The sequence below is a fragment of the Triplophysa dalaica genome, chromosome 2, assembly GCF_015846415.1.
Source record: "Triplophysa dalaica isolate WHDGS20190420 chromosome 2, ASM1584641v1, whole genome shotgun sequence".
NCBI classification, from domain to species: Eukaryota; Metazoa; Chordata; class Actinopteri; order Cypriniformes; family Nemacheilidae; genus Triplophysa; species Triplophysa dalaica.
Window position 1 is genome coordinate 7,124,183 of NC_079543.1, and position 17,334 is coordinate 7,141,516.

Sequence of the window (17,334 nt, forward strand, 5' to 3'; positions counted from 1 at the left end):
TTCTGGTATATTTTTTATTTAATAAACAAATGATAGATGTTCTTCCAGAGCGACCCAGAAAATGTTCTTAATAGCCACATGTCTAACAGGTCTCAATTTACACATTCATAAATACTGTGTCTAAATACTGAACCAACATCAACAATGTTTTACTAATAGCACTGAATAGCAAGTGAATGATCACGACAGAAAGACAGTACTGTGAGCAGCGTGTAGCTGAAGAAGACAACATTATTTATGATTTATCGGCTATAACATATCGGCCTTAATCTTAATTTCAGCTGATGCCTATAACATTAAAAATGACAATTTATCGGCCGATACCGATATGGTCAATAATTTATTGTGCATCACTATGAATTCACTTTTCTCATTGTGACAATCATGTACATTTCACATTAGACTTTATTAGACTCGAGAGGTTAATTTGTGTTTTAAAGAAAAAATGTGATTAAAATAGACATTATAATCAGTCGTCCTTACCAAGGTCATTGAGTGAGAGTCAGAAAGAGTTAGAGACACACATGAAAGATGGGAGAGAGGCAGACTGGCAAGAATGGATGAAATATGAGAGACAGGGAGTCAGATACAGGTTGAGAGACACCGAAGAGGTCAAACGTATAAAAATAAGGTCTGTGACATCTAGGCAGAGGGCTTATGAAAATATGAATTTGGCCCTTTGTAGTGTGTTATAGAGTAATGTGTGTAACAGAGAGACCCACAGAACAAGAGGCTTCAGGACAATTAGATGCCCTTTCTCAGCTTGTCTCCTGTCTCACTCTCTCTGTCTCGTAAGAGGTTTGAAGGAGAACATTAGTTACTACTTCCTGGAGACCGATACTAATGCACTTCTGCTAAATATTTCATTGCTCTCTCTCTCTCTGTTCTGATATGAAGCTATATCTTTGGTGAGATATAAATGTTTTGTGGAAGCCTTTATTGTGCAAATTATGTTATTTTCTATATTTTAACTGTAAAATATTAAATAATTTAATATATGTTTAAAAATATATAGAACAAAACATTGTTATATGTTAACACTTTAGTATCTTACCTCTTAAACACTTCTATGAAATGTCCATTGATGTCCTGCTTGCAAATGTCTCCTGGTCAATCTACTTGTTTTATTATATAACTCGGGTCCAATATAAAAAAGCAAAACTAACGCCGCTTTTATTAGTGTTGATTAATATAACCGGTCTGATCCCATTCGGTCCTGTGTCATTCCCCTCGCCATAGTAGGAAAATAAAAATGGCAATCTTTAACAAAGATTGAAGTTTGCTCATGCGCTTATAGACCACCGTTACTCTACGATCGATCCGCATGTTTTTACTGATAAAGTGAAGTTGACGCCATTGTTACTGTTTATTGCTAAAAGCCAAACAGTTACAGGACTTGCCCTGTCATTACATTACATTTTCATTAATTTGGCAGACGCTTTTATTCAAAGCACAGTTAACATTCTGTTAACACACTATACAGTAGGTTACTGCTACCCTTTACCAAGCCATGTGACTAGGAGGATTAAAGCTGAAGATTTGTTAATGATTTGTTAATTGCTAGAATTGGACCTTAAAATAAAGTGTGACCTATAAGGTACAGTATACAATATATATTAAACAATACAGGTATTGCTGTTACCTACACAGTATATTGAAAATATATGTGATTGGTTCCAATGTAGGAAATTTTATTATTTCATATGTTCCAGTATATTACCATGTATATTTCTTTCATGAGGATAAAGCGATTTATAGGGTGATGGTGGATTCTAATAACCAGTATCATATCAACAGTAAATGTGTATGCTGTGAACTGTTTATATTGTATAGAATTGAGTAATATTTGTGGTAATTCAGTTTTGAATATCTTTGTAAAGAAAGATAACAGTTAGACTTGTGTGTGTGTGGACTTGGTTTGACCTAAACCTGAATGCACTGAATGAACTCATGGGGACCCGTGTCACTGTTGGGAACAAAATTGAGGTCTCCACGGGCACCAAAGCTTATAAACTGTACAGAACGATAATTTAGAAAATTAAAAAATGCTAAAAGTTTTCTATGAACTTTAGGTTTAGGGGTTGGGTTAGGGGCAGCGGATAAAATATACAGTTACTCATTATGCCTATGGACTGTGCAGACGGAGATAATAAAACATATATGTGTGTGTGCGTATTTGATGTAGGTTCACAAGAAATTGTGATTTATTAATAATACTGTCATCAATACAGAATCCATGATGGTCTATAAACAGGCCTCATTTTGTTTAAGAAAACTTTTTTTGTGTAAAATGCTCCTCAGATATAGTATTGACAGGTCTCATGTGATTTGAGCTTCTATATTCTCTGCAGTGCACACATACTTTAAAACAGGAGTCTATAGATCATATTTAGACTCAGTTACTACAAGAATCAGATAAGAGCAAAGCTAGTGGGGGAGACACCACAGAAAAAGTATCAAACCAGACCGAGAACGGTGTGACACATAAATCCCTCAAGATTTCCATCAATACTCACACAGGAAAGAATGCACAAACACACACACACACACACAAATAAATACGTGTGATCAGGTGTGATGAACAAACTATATAAATAGTCCTCAATTTATTCTTCAAATTATATGGAAATGAACTTTCAGTTTATTGCATCATGTCAGGAAATGAGGTTATTGGACGTTTCAGGGAGTTTGTGTTTCATTGGATGTGATGAAGGTGTAAATGGCCAATGACAGGGCTGATTTTTCTTTTGGAGGCTGTCGGCGTTGTTGCTGTGGCAGCATCTCGTTTTACGTCCTTGTGTCCAGCTTTACTCGCTGTAACTTTATTTCCCATGTGACTCAGCGGTTTTCAGAGGTCGAAAGGAATTTATTGAATTTTGAGCTAAAGATGGATCAGGATACTGGTGACTTGTTAGGTCACATTAAATTCATGATTTTATGACATAATTCTGCATATCTAATTTGATTTTAAGATTTATTCATTTAGAGATTTTAGATTCCTATTCAAAAACTAAAATACTTTTAATTGACCATACACGCTCATCCTTATACCCCCAGGAGTGTATAATAGTTGTGTGTTTGTTTGTTTTTCAGTTGTCGCACCAGTAACAGGAAGAGTCTGATCCTAACCAGCACATCTCCCACCCTACCACGCCCGCATTCTCCTCTACCAGGACACATAGGTAATTCTTCTTTAAAAATCACATGACCTGCATCTATGAGAAATACTTCACATGAGTTACTAACTCCATGTGTGTCTGTCATTCACAATGCTAACAGGAAGCAGTCCGTTGGACAGTCCCAGGACGTTTTCGCCCAGCGCTCCAGCCCATTTCTCCTTTGCATCTTCCAGAAGGTAAACAAACAACCAGCCAGTTGGCTTTTCAACTTATTTCTTTGGATACAGTATTTTGAGACTACAAAACACGTTTTTGTCATATCTATATTTAAATCCACAGAGCAGTGGTTGTCAACAGGGGGCCCGTGACCCACAGGGGGTGTCTCAGCTTACTTCCAAGGGTGCCTCAAGATGTTATTTCAAATTGAAACAAGCATTAAAATACATTAACAAAAATAAAAACCAAGATACTTCCTATTATTTTACCATTTTTATTATTAATATTTTTTTTCCAGTTATTGTCCAGCTATAAAAAACTTTATTGGGTAGAGATTGTGAGCTTTGTAAGTGCGATGGGGGCCTATGAATATTGTAGACTACAGTGGGGGGTCTTGGAGTCAAAAAGATTGAGAACCCCTGGTATACAGCAATAAAATGAAAACATACTTTATATATAATCCTAAAGAATCATAATTTTAGATATTGGTATTGATTTGAACCGTCCAAATCCTTTTCAAGTGGTTCATTTAGTTATCTGGACAAACAGATCAGACTGCAAAACTTGCTGTATGTAAGTGCAGACAGTCAGTTACACTAATCGGATTAAAAATTAAATTAGATGTGAACAAAATGTTTGTCTTTGTTAAAAGATGTATCTTCACACATATTTTGTATTAAGGCAGGATTAATGGATGTAAACAGATTCATTGAGGTTTGGTGATGCTAAATCTAGCTGTTTATAAAACAGAAGAATGAGATTCTCCAGATGGCTAACTCACACATCTCCCTATCTTCCCTCTGAGATCGACAGGCCGTCACCTGGTCTTTTGTCTAAAAGACGAGTGTAAAGGAGAGATACTGGATCGATCAATGTGTTCTTTCCTGTCTGACGCACCCGTGTCCTGCGAGGGCTAATATTGGATTTAGCTAATATAAATCTTGAGCTTGAGATTGTTGTACAACGTGTATCATCAATTGTATAGTGCATGCTACCGCCTCACGGAAAACACAAGGAATAAAATATAGCCCTTGACAGAGAACATACAGTTAAGTTCATTGCGGCAGTACGTCTCAGAATACAGATGGATGGATCAGGTTGACAAGCTTACAGTTCATTTATTCAAGTGCTTTGAACAATTATGTCCCTTACTAAAGCTGGAAGTTATTTATATACTGTAAATTATGTTACATTTATATTTATTTAAATACATATGTTTACACGCAATATATTAATATATATTTTTTTAGACAAGTTTAGCGTTATTTAATTTTAGTGTTTTGAATCTTAATGTCCTTCTATTACTAAAGCTAAGACGTTATTTATATACTTTATATCTTTTTATGTTTTATGTACTGTATATCGTTCATATATGATTTACATGACAAAAATGTTTTTTATTAATAATGTTATTATTTTCTGCCTGTTTCTATTTCTCTCTCTATATAGGGATGTTTTTGTAAAAAATAGCACTAAAATATTTAATGTTATATTTATAGAAGTAATTTGTTGTACTACATTTTTTTTTATTTCTGCAAAGCTGCTTTAGAATTAAAATAAAGTTAAAATGTTTTTCATAATTACACACAAACACTATTGTCGCTCCTATTGATAGTCACCATTTTGCATCTTTGCTATGGAAATTTATATAGGTATGGGAAAATAAAATATTTTTACCAGAGTTTCTACTTTGAGTTAAATGGGATGAGAATGAATCACTAAAACAATAAGTGTGTACAAAATATTATTTGTCTTTTAAGTAGATCTTTGGTTTTTAGCGTGCTGGTACTCTTTAATTGTGTAGGATGAAAGTTTTAAAGACCCTACTGGGAATGAAGCCCTCTCTGAAATCGACACTAAACAGTGCAGAAATCTGCTGGTTGCTTAGCAACCCGCTGCCACATTAAACAATGGTACCTTGTGAAAAGGACTTAAAAACTCTCCGCTCAGAAATCTGTTATAACTCCAGTTAGGATATAAAATAGTCGCATTTAACATTACACCATTAATGTCCGTCATTGGTATCAAACGCATGTAGTCTTGCCACAATCTTATGGTGTTTGTCACCAGGTTGTGTTTTGGCTGGTCAGCATGGTCCCATTAGCCCCCTGCCGGTGGATGCCACTGCAATATGCTGATGTTCACTTTTGCTCATGTATGATCATCTCTCTTTCTGTGTGTCTTTCTCTCACTATAGGGCTGATGGCAGGCGCTGGTCTCTGGCCTCTCTTCCTTCTTCTGGATATGGAACCAACACACCAAGCTCAACGGTACAGAAGAAGTGGGCTAATCTATAGATTATCTCTCCATCTTCAACACTGACATGGAATGGAATTGTTTGGTTGAAACGAACTAGACCACAACCGTTTCTTAAGACACTCACTTTGTGTCTCAGAAGCTGCAGGCATCCATAAAATGAAAAGAGTCCAAATGAAAGACAAGCTGAATCAAGTTAAAATAGAATGAATCAGAATAAAGGACCATTGAAGTCACAAAGTCAGAATAGGTCAAATATATAGGTTAATGCCCATTTTGGCAATATATACAAGAACCTTTTGCAAAAATCATTTCGATTTACTGTAATAATAGTATAAAATGTATTATTTAGTGTAAATGTATTTCTGTTTATTTAGTTGTTTTCGTTGTAAATCTTGCCACCTGTTTTTTTTTCTAGATCAAACAAAAACAAACAGCTTCTGAAGCTTCTAAAATGTTTATTTTTGCAAGCACTGAGCTAATGAGCTCGAATTCCCATTCTCATGAATATAGATATCTCAGTGGAGTTACATTACCATGTTTATAAATATTTCAGTTTTTGCATTTTATCGAAATCAATATCAATATCCCTTCATTTTCTCTCTTAGCCCTTTGCATTCTCTGCTAACTGGTTAAATATCTATGTCGGCAGCTGCTCAAGAAACAAAACAAAAGTTATACCGGATGTGTAAACTCACACAAAAGACTAAATGCTTGTCAGGCAATTTAAAACATTTGGATAAACTACTGCCAAATGCATAAAAATGTAACATTTTTCATTTTATATCATGGGGTCTTTTGGCTAAAAGCAACATAAAAAAGGACACGCCTTTTGTTATGCCCCTCCTCCAACTTCCTGTCTAAATGTAAACACAGTTTGAATATTAAGTTTCATTTATGTGACAATAGTCATTCTCCAACCTAATACGTAAATTTGAGAGCCCAATAGTAGACATATATACACCTAAAATGATGAACCATTGCAGAGATTGTAGTGTGTATGCTTTGGTCAGTGATGGTGAGAGAGAGAATCTGTTCCCATCTGCATCTTAATGACTTTATAGTTAGATTTTTGTAACGAAAGCCAAAAGCATTTAATCTCAAATACAAGGGATTCCTAAAAGGCGGCCAGAATCATTACCACTGTTTTACACAACTTAATTTTACAGTTCACTCAAGTTTTTTAGCTTATTTAGGTTAGTAATCTTTATTCACATTTATATTTAGTCTGGCTTGGATGACTGTAGAAACACATACATTTAATTTAGACAGATCGAGGGCATCATGACCTTTTTAATATGAACCACTTGAGAAAACTGTGTAAAAAACTGACTGCCTTTTGCTCTTAATGTGTGACAATGCTGTGATTTAGGCATAAAAAACATTTCCCTCACCCTCGGGTTGTTTCAAATCTGTAAAAATGTCTTTGTTCTGATGAACACAGAGACATACAGTGTTTTGCCACCATTTACACCATAGCAGGAAAAATGACGATTGTAGTCAAAAGTGCAGCAGAACTGTTTGCTTTCCTACATCCTACAGAACAAGCACATTTATAAAGCCATTTTTCAACAATGGTGTTCAATGGTGGCCAGGAACTGTTTGGTTATAAGGATTCTTTCAAATATCTTTCTTTGTGTTCATCAGAACAAAGACATGTATGTAGATTTGTAACAACTTGAGGGTGAGTAAATAATGACACAATTCTTTATTTTTGGATGAACTGTTCCTTTAAGACCACGTCTTGGAGAAATCTTAAAGAATAGTTCACACAAAAGAGTTTTCAGTTTTGGTGCAACTTAAAATTTTGGTCACAAATGAGTTACGTTAAATCACTATTAATACAAAGTAGACTTTTTAGACGAACATAGATAACATCTAGTCATTACGGGAAAAAATATGAATTGAATTTTTCATCCCTTGTGTCACGAATGAATGAGAATGTATACAATCTATGGCGGTGTATAAACATGTATGACGTAAATTGTTTTTGTTCATCAGTCTTCCAGCTCGTCTCAGGAGCGGCTGCATCAGTTGCCCTTTCAGCCCACGCTGGACGAGCTGCACTTTCTGTCCAAACACTTCGGCAGCACAGAGAGCATCACCGATGATGATGGACGGCGGTCGCCGCATGTTCGGCCGCGCTCTCGCAGTCTCAGGTACTCTACTCAACTCAACTCAACTTTATTTATATAGCGCTTTTTACAATTTTCATTGTTACAAAGCAGCTGTACATGAGACACATTGAATACAAGTATGAATTCTAAATTCTAAAGCAGCCCCCCCGGCCAGGCAGTTCCCCTCTGGCAAAAGCTGCAAAAAGCCCTCTCTACACACGCTGACTTTCTTCTGCTGTTATGCTTACCTGAGCTTCATACCTGTACATACAGTACATCTTCACTCCCTCTTCTTTTGACTTTCTTCTTTGTCTCTGTATAGCCCCGGGCGCTCGCCTTCCTGCTATGACAATGAGATTGTTATGATGAACCATGTTTATAAGGAGCGGTTCCCTAAGGTCAGAGACACACACGCTTTTAACTACAGTATAGATGTCTGCTGTTTTTATATACAGCCAGTTATAAAAAAGCAACCTAACCCACAACCTAACAGAAACTTTCTGTATGCTAACAAATATATTTTATCTGAATTTACTCGTTTCCACTGGCCTTTTTATGACTCTGCACCTGTCTATAATTTTGTGACCACGAAACCCCATTCAATGGCATTTCAACTGTTTCCAGGCCACGGCTCAGATGGAGGAGCGCTTGGCTGATTTCATCGAGACGTACTCGCCCGAGAACGTGCTGCCGTTGGCCGACGGGGTCCTCAGTTTCATTCACCACCAGATCGCCGAGCTGTCCCGAAACTGCCTGACCAAATCTCGCGAGGGCCTCATCACCACCGTTTACTTCTATGAGCTGCAGGAGAACCTGGAGAGGCTTCTGGATGATGTGAGCACGTGTGAAAATGAAACATAGTTTTAGAAACTTGCAGTCAGTGAATGTGTCTCATCGCTTTCTTTACCCATCAGGCTTATGAGCGATCAGAAAGTACAGAGCTGACCTTCATCACAGAGCTGGTGAAGAAACTCTTCATCATCATCTCTCGTCCCGCCCGGCTGCTTGAATGCCTGGTGAGAGTCCATAAACACACACACGCGCGACTTGTAGCGACTGCCACTGGGCTTGGTCGCTTCTCCTCCTACGTTGTATGGTCGCCACGGCAACTAGCTGATGGGGCCACCGAGGGTCAAAAGAAGAAAGTGCAGTGTGCTGAAAGGCTTTAGTGTAACAAAACCCGGGCCGGTATTATCAAATAGATCAGAGGTGTGAACATGCTGGGACATTTCTTTTAAGATGGAAAGAATTTTAAGGTGGCAGCTATTAAAAAATCTTTGCAGAATGCCACGATTGACCAATCAGAATCACGCATTCCACCGAACTGTGTAATAATGTACCTCAATCTTTGTGTTCAGGAGTTCAACCCGGAGGAATTCTACCATCTGCTGGAGGCTGCTGAAGACCATGCTAAAGAAGGACAGTTAATGAAAGCGGACATCCCACGATACATCATCAGTCAGCTCGGATTGACCAGAGATCCGCTGGAAGGTGCGAGAAACAAAATTTAAAAAAAAAACTCACGTGTTTGTCTCCATAGGGAACCAGACTAGAACGAGTCAGAGAGATGAAGGCAGGGAAATGTAGGTCACACTGAGAAACTTGTGTTGAGATTATGAAACAGGTTAAGAGGGTACACGAGCGGTCGGGAGTTTTGTATTCCTGCCAGGAATGCAGGGAAAGGTGTTAGCGCTGCTGTGAACCTGGCGACTCTTTTTATAAAGACATACTTTAGCAAACCACTCGTCTATTCTCTGCCCTCACTGCACAGCTACAGGCAACAAAACACTGACTGATTTTCTAGAAAATGCTCTGATTTGTGCTGGCTGGTCTGAGTGAGCTAATGTAATGCCGTTCTGAAGCATTTTTATTTTACGTCAATATAAATTTGTATAATGGAAGTTGTACATAAAGCATTAATGATAAGACTACATGAAGTGTTTGGATTGGCGATTACATTGTTTTTTTCCTCTCAGCGCCATTTACCTTATTTTACCATGTTTAAATCTAAATGGCGATTTATTTTGGAGAATTTATGACGTAAATTATATGCGATCAACGTTTTTTGATACATTATGCATGGCACCCGAGTTCAAACACATTCGTTTTTTTATAAACTAAATTATATTGTGAGGAAACTTTTTTCAGAATTCTCCTAAATTCATTGAGCGTTTTTGTCGCAGAGTTTAGCGCAGAATTCCCCTGACAATAACTGTTGGTTAAGGCATGCTATAAGAGTAATGTTGTCTTATTTAAATCCAGTACATCATTTTTCAGTTCGCAGATTTTAGACGGAAATTATTTATCATGTGAGTAGTTCGGCTTGAGCGTCACTTGGGAGACCCATTTGCTAGGATTCGTCAAATCCGGTGTGAAATTGCTTTGACACGTTTGAGTCACTTCACTTTATTTGTTCTATTTCCTGACTGAACAGGATGCCCAGAGAGTTAGTTTATAATCCCAAATGTCATTACACTGAATTCAGCTAGTAAAGATAAATCTGACTCTTCATTCTGTTTGTGTTTTCTTTATTTTAATGTTTTTCCTCAAGTTTTTTTTTTAAAATTATATTTAGACCAGCAATGCTTCAGTTTTTTCTCTTTAGAGTACTCACAGGGCCCTAAAAAAAATTGTAGACACATTTTTTGTTATTAATATGGTGTACAATACAAAACACACTTTTTTCAAATAAAACATAGTGACTTTAAAACAAGCAACGGTACTGTATAAAGATTACAACAACTATTAACTTAATAATAATAACAAAAATAGTTGGTACAGATTTAAATGTGTATTTTGTGCGTTTTTTATGTTTTTCTTGTTAACCGCTTGTATTGTAGTCATAGGTATTTTATGTACATTACATAAATGCAAACGTATAAATATGTTTTGTAATTGGTACCATGGATCAACCTGTGACGTCTAATTTGCACATGTACTATAAAATCCTATGTAAACAACATCACACGTACTGTAGAAAACAACAAATATATTTTTTACTCTTTATAGTAAAAGTCCCTCTCTATGGTTTTACAATGCCTGTTTATTGTATATTAATTTAAATATTTTTATACCAAATATAATATTTTCTTGTAGATATGGTGAATTTGGAGAGTTATGACAGCGAGGGACCACACACTCCTGAAACTGATGACTCCGCAGAAGTGAGTGTGTGTGGAATTCTGGAATAGTGATGTGTATGCTTTTGTTATGCCGAAACTTTTTAAGGAAATCATGTGATTATAACAAACTTTATTATAAAATGCAATTTTCTAAAACAGAAGCATAGTCTTAATTAAGGACTCACTTCTCGGCTGGAGTAATTATTCCAGCAGCAGTGATTCGGGATGGAAGTGTTTGATGTAACCAAGTGAAATTATGCCCCGGTCAACTTCACCACTGTATAAAATCCCACTTTTCTCTGGTTTCATCTCAGGGGAAGCTCAAAGCCATGAAACCTCCATGTGAATCAGACTTCCAAACTATCAAACTCATCAGCAATGGAGCGTATGGGTGAGAACACACACTTATAGTAAAACATTATTCTTACCCATATATACGTATTCTTTTTTTGTTTTAGATTCATAATATTTCTGGAAATAGCCCATGTTATTTGTTTTTTCAGCAGAATGTTATATGTATGGAAACATATTAGGCAATGACATGCATTATCAGAAACAGTTTAATGCATTTAATTCCAGTATAATTCTACTTCCTCATTGCAGAGCGGTATATCTGGTCAGACACAGAGAGACACGGCAGCGCTTCGCCATGAAGAAGATCAACAAGCAGAACCTGATCCTGCGGAACCAGATCCAGCAAGCGTTTGTGGAGCGGGACATCCTGACCTTCGCAGAGAATCCCTTCGTGGTCAGCATGTTCTGCTCATTCGAGACACGCCGGCACCTGTGCATGGTTATTGAGTACGTGGAGGGTAAGATGTCGTGTGCACACTTAATCTCCGCAGTCATCAGCTGTTGTACAGTACGTTTGTGATTTAGGAATGATGTAAATTATTTCATATTATAATGAATCACATTGACCTTGGTCTTCTTAGATTAAATTCATGATGTACTTCACAGCACCTCCCCAGTCCTGAAAGTCCATCTATTGAAACTATGTTTTCACAAATTTTCCTGTTCCGTCCTTGGGCTAGATTAAGCTACATTTATGCAAAGAGAATAATGTACAGGGAACTATAGCTTCACAAAACGTAGAAGAAGATGATGCTTCAGATTTTGATGATGAATGCACTGAGCCAAAACTTTCATTCCTCTCCTTCAGGAGGCGACTGTGCGACCCTTCTGAAGAACATCGGAGCTCTGCCTGTGGAGATGGCCCGGATGTATTTTGCCGAGACGGTGTTGGCGCTTGAATACATTCATAATTATGGCATCGTACATCGGGATCTCAAACCAGACAAGTGAGTAAGATATAAAGGCCTTAACTACAATTTACCTACTAGTAGTTTTAACCTGTATGGATTTAAATTCGTCACAATTATTTTTTCTCACAGTGAATAAATCCGAAAGATAACAAAAAAAATTCTAAATTTCAGAAAATAGCATAGTCCACACCAACTAACAACAGGAATAAAGAGGAACAAGTGATTAAACGATGACACAATGTCAGCCAATCAAAATTTATCAAGGGGCTCAGGCATTTAAAATGTGGTTTGGATTCAAATTTGTAGATTTCTTTATTGTTATCATCTTTGTTGCAAACGAGTCTTAAACGTGTTTAAAAGTTATTTTAATTGAACGATTTGTAGCTCTGGATGATTCATTCGAAAAAATCTCTCCTCTGTCATGCATAAATCATGTCTAAATCTGTGAACGCAATCTCTATGCAAATCATCTCCAGTATTCACAAATTACCGGAGCCAACCATTGATGAACAAATGGAAATTTGTTCATCAATGGTTTGGAACTCTGAATATGAAGTACATGAACCACTGATCTGTTAAGGATTGCACAATGTGGTAAAAACTAGTTTATTAAAACGTTTATTATGAAGGTCTACAGATGAATCATTCGATAACACCAAAGAGACATCCCATTGTGTAAAGCTTGTGGAGAAATGTGTGTACTTCTGTGGTGCTCATCACTCAACCTACGGTTCTTCTCCACAGTTTGTTGATCACATCGATGGGTCACATTAAGCTGACGGATTTTGGACTGTCAAAGATGGGGCTTATGAGTCTGACCACTAACCTGTATGAGGGACACATTGAGAAGGATGCCAGAGAGTTCTTGGACAAACAGGTAAACAACACAATGTGACACAACCAACATTCATCTTATTTTGAGGAGGCATTTTCTGTTTTTGTTCTTATTTTCTAAAACACGAATGTGCATTAGCTGTTCCAGTGTGATTTGAGCTACATAGACACTAACTGAATGACGAAGTGAAATCACTTCCCTTTGGTGTAATAGACCGCTTTAATGTGACCTGCAACATCAGTCTCTCTCTTTAGGTGTGTGGTACACCTGAGTATATCGCTCCTGAGGTCATTCTCAGGCAAGGCTATGGTAAACCAGTGGACTGGTGGGCCATGGGAATCATCCTCTACGAGTTCCTGGTGGGCTGTGTGCCGTTTTTTGGAGACACACCTGAAGAGCTTTTCGGCCAGGTGATCACAGGTGAGGAGATGAGCAGGTAAATGACAGTGAATTCTGGAATCCAGACGCGTGGTGGTCTCAGATTGAGGTGAATCCTGATGTTAAATCACACCTCACTCTTGATAAATCTCTCTCACAGAGATGTGCTTCTAAAATGGTTCGGCATTTCACAAATATTCCGGGCTTCCAAGCATCACCTGGGCTAACTTTAGTAACAGCAGTGTTGATTAGTGACACTGATTTAATACTTTTGTTCTCAAGAAATGTCTTCCAAAGCATTGTTTTTTTTCTTGAAATGAAGTGTTTGTGTATGTAGATGATATTGAATGGCCAGATGGAGATGAGGTGTTGCCTGGTGAAGCTCAGAGCCTGATTTCTGCCCTTCTGCAGACCAACCCGCTTGTGCGACTGGGCACAGGTACAGGTAGCAAACCTACCTCATTTTTACCACACTAGCATACTAGAGTATGCTTGAATGAATATCACAATTAACATGAAATAGAAATGGACTCTGTTTTGGCATAGTAATGGTTTTATTATGCACAATTTTACCGTGTGTGTTGTTCCAAATTAAAGATTTGTTTTTGTAATTTAATACCAATGTAATAACTTGCTCCACCTCCACTTGCTTTTTTTATTCATGTAACACGTGCTTTTCCAAATCCAGTATCCACACAATGTGATTTAACCAAGCAGGTTAAAAATTTCTATAAACAATCGCAGTTTATGTCTAGCCAACACCTAAAATCTGATTGTTGATCCAATTACTTTACATCTCCTGCTTGGAAATCAATATGGTAAAAGCATGTCATAATGTCCAAGAAGGTCATTGGTTCCCTTTCTGTCGGTCTCTCGACGTTGTGTCGAGAACGACAGATGGGGTTCGCCCTTGAGAACCAATCAACTCTGACTACTATAGAAAAGGCCAATGAAATTTGGCGAATGCAATTTGCATGCCGGGCTCCGCCCCCGGAAATCCGGTATAAAAGGAGGCCGGCGTGCAGCATTCACTTACCTTTTGTTCTTCAGAGCCATCGCTCATGAGTACAACTCAGGATTCAATCCTCTACAACTACACGCTGGTGCTACAACGTGTTACAGCGGATCGTCCCTTTCTGCAGCGACCTTCCCCTGGGCGTCTCGGCGGTTCCGGAGGTGTTAGAGATTTTTTCTAAAAGTCCTTTTCAGGACTGACTGAGCATTCTCCAGCGCGGCATGTCCCGCTGTTCTCTTGGGTGCGGCACCCTCATCGAGGAGGGGGATGGACACGATCGCTGCATTAGGTGTCTGGGCGTCCAGCACACTGAAGCAGCGTTCGTTGACACATCTGCCTGCACTGCGGGCAGATTGTCATTCAGAAGTTGCGGTCACGGGTGGCTGTCTTCCTACGGGAACCAGCCACCATTTCGTCTGCTACCCGGGCTGTGACATCTGTGGCTACGGCCCCGATGACCACCCACGTTAGCAGCGTTAGTGATACGGGGAACTCTGCGAACGTAAACCCGCCAGCCAAGTGCTCACGGGCCGATCGCACCCCGATTCGCTCTTCTGAACGTTCCCCAACCGGCGGTGGCATACCGTCCGGATCCTCACGCACACACTCGGAAACGATGTGTGACGTAGATGAGATGTCGCTCGCAGCATCGGAGGGAGACTGGCATCCGACTCTGCCGAATCCAAACTCCACCCCCAGCGGTCGAGTTCAGGAGGAAGCAGAAGTGATGTCATCCGTGCTAACCCGGGGATGCGTGGTTCCCGAGGTCGGTGCGCGGTGCAAACCGCGCCCACCCCGGGTGCCATGTTTTTCCCGGAGGTGCATGAGGAGCTGTGTAAAACTTGGAACGCTCCTCTCACGGACCGTTCCAGTGAAACCAGCTCCGGCTCCCTTACTTCCCTCGATGGTGAGGCAGCCAAGGACTGCGTCGAGATCCCCCGGGTGGAACGTCCGCCTGCGGTGCACCTGTGCCGCGGACGGCTACCACCTGGGGGGGGATCGACCACTCCTACCGTCCAAAGCACGTAAGACTTCGGCATCACTGGTGTCGAAGGCTTGCGATGTTGCGGGCCAGGCTGCCTCCTCTCTCTACGCCTTGGCCATCCTGCAGGTCCGCCAGGCCAGGGCGTTGAGAGGGCTCCACGAGGGTAAGGCCGACCCGGGTATAATGCAGGATCTCCGTGCCGCCGCTGACAGCGCTCTACGGGCGACTAAGGCGGCGGCACGGGCCCTGGGTCGGACGATGTCCACGGTAGTGGTCCAGGAGAGACACCCCCGGCTATACCTTGTGCAGAAGAGTGACAGCAAGGAAGTCCGCTTTCTTGATGCACTCATCTCGCAGGGTGGGTTGTTGGTAACACCGTCGAGGACTGCGCTCAGCAGTTTTTTGACGGCGAAGCAGACAGTGGCAATTAACCACATTTTTTTCACGCCGCGACTCGGCCGCCTACAGGCCTCCGAGATCTCACGTGACGTCTGCTTCCCTGCAACCCAGGACCCTTTCGACATCGGCTCCGGTTCCTGTGCCCCCACAGGCGGCACCCCGGAAGCAGAGGTCGAGGGGGAAACCTCCACCCCGTCAGCAACCTCCTCGCGAGAAGGGACACTGACGGGAAGACCCCAGGGAGAACAACATCGGGCCCGAACCTTCACAGCCACGGCTCTGATCGGTCGGTACGGGACGACTCCTGCCTCGTCACCAAAGCCGGGCCCTTGTTAGGGCTTGGCGCCCACTTACTCACTGAGTTTTCTGTTCTCCCCGGGTTTACTTGCAGCCGATCGCACACTCCACTGGACTGTGCTCGGCGAACCGACCTCACACCCTGGCGAGGCGTGAGGTCGTACACATATACGACAGCCGTCACCACTCTCAAACTGACAGTGCGTGCCGTTGTCCCGCCAGGCAGATAAGCAGGCGGAGCAAAAACCTTCCCTCCGGGGACTCCCCGCGACATGGTTAGCTCCGCCAGCCGACGAACCACCCCCCGTGGGAATGATGAAGCAGACCGTCCCCTTGGTCACCCTGTCACAGTCCCTGGGAGCTCGAGAGCTGCCCACACTGTCTCGCTGGCTAATGAGGGCGGTCCGTCTTGGTTACTCGATCCAGTTCGCCAGAGACTCACCCAAGTTTCGGGGCATCATCTCTCCCTCTGTCAGAGGCAGGGACGCCTCCGTACTTCGGGTAGAGGTCACCACCCTTCTGGCAAAACAGGCATCGAGTTCGTCCCTCAAAACCAAGATGTTCAGTGGGTCACCACCCGCACTTCATCGTTCCCAAGAAAGACGGCGGGTTGCCCCCAAAGGCTGCGTACCCTGAACAGAGCACCTTTACAAGCTGCCATTCAGGGTGCTCACACAGAGGCGCGTCCTGACATCTATGAGGTGTCAGGATTGGTTCGTGGCAATCGACCTGAAGGACGCTTACTTTCATGTCTCGATCCTCCTCGACACCGGCCGTTCCCACGGTTCGCGTGCGAGAGGCGGGCATATCAGTACAGAGTCCTCCCTTTCGGTCTGTCCCTGACCGCCCTTTCTCCCTGAGAGGAGGAAGGCGAGCGGGTACTAAACTATCTCACCGACTGGCCTATCTTGGCACACTCGCGAGATCTGTTATGTACACAAAGGGACCTGGTGCTCCGGCACCTAGGTCGATTGGGACTCCAGGTCAACCAAGAGAGGGGCAAGCTCTCCCCAGTGCAGAGCATCCTCTTTCTCGGTATGGAACTCAGCTCTGTCACCATGTCGGCACACCTGTCCGCAGTTGTGCCCAACCAGTGTTGAACTGTCTGAAATGAACATTTTAGGCAGACAGCGGTCCCCCTGAAACAATTCAGAGGCTCCTGGGACACATGGCGTCCTCGCGGGCTAATACCCCTCGAGTTGATGCACATGACACCGCTCCAACACTGGTTTCAGAGTCGAGTTCCGAGGAGAGCGTGGCACACCGGCAGCAGGCGCATGGTGATGCCGCCCTGCTGCCGACGCACCATAACCCCTAGTCTTTATGACTT

General features: G+C 41.2%; 1 protein-coding gene across 1 annotated transcript in view; it reads left to right on the plus strand.

Moving 5' to 3' along the window:
• Positions 1-17,334, plus strand: part of mast1a (microtubule associated serine/threonine kinase 1a) — a 49,558-nt gene that overhangs the window by 19,391 nt on the left and 12,833 nt on the right. The window contains 15 exon segments of the mRNA XM_056771480.1: positions 3,094-3,182; positions 3,280-3,355; positions 5,533-5,605; positions 7,593-7,750; positions 8,031-8,106; positions 8,333-8,542; positions 8,623-8,724; positions 9,067-9,199; positions 10,805-10,872; positions 11,145-11,221; positions 11,434-11,642; positions 11,993-12,131; positions 12,840-12,972; positions 13,185-13,350; positions 13,646-13,747. Of these exon segments, the coding sequence (XP_056627458.1) occupies positions 3,094-3,182; positions 3,280-3,355; positions 5,533-5,605; positions 7,593-7,750; positions 8,031-8,106; positions 8,333-8,542; positions 8,623-8,724; positions 9,067-9,199; positions 10,805-10,872; positions 11,145-11,221; positions 11,434-11,642; positions 11,993-12,131; positions 12,840-12,972; positions 13,185-13,350; positions 13,646-13,747 (1,811 nt within the window).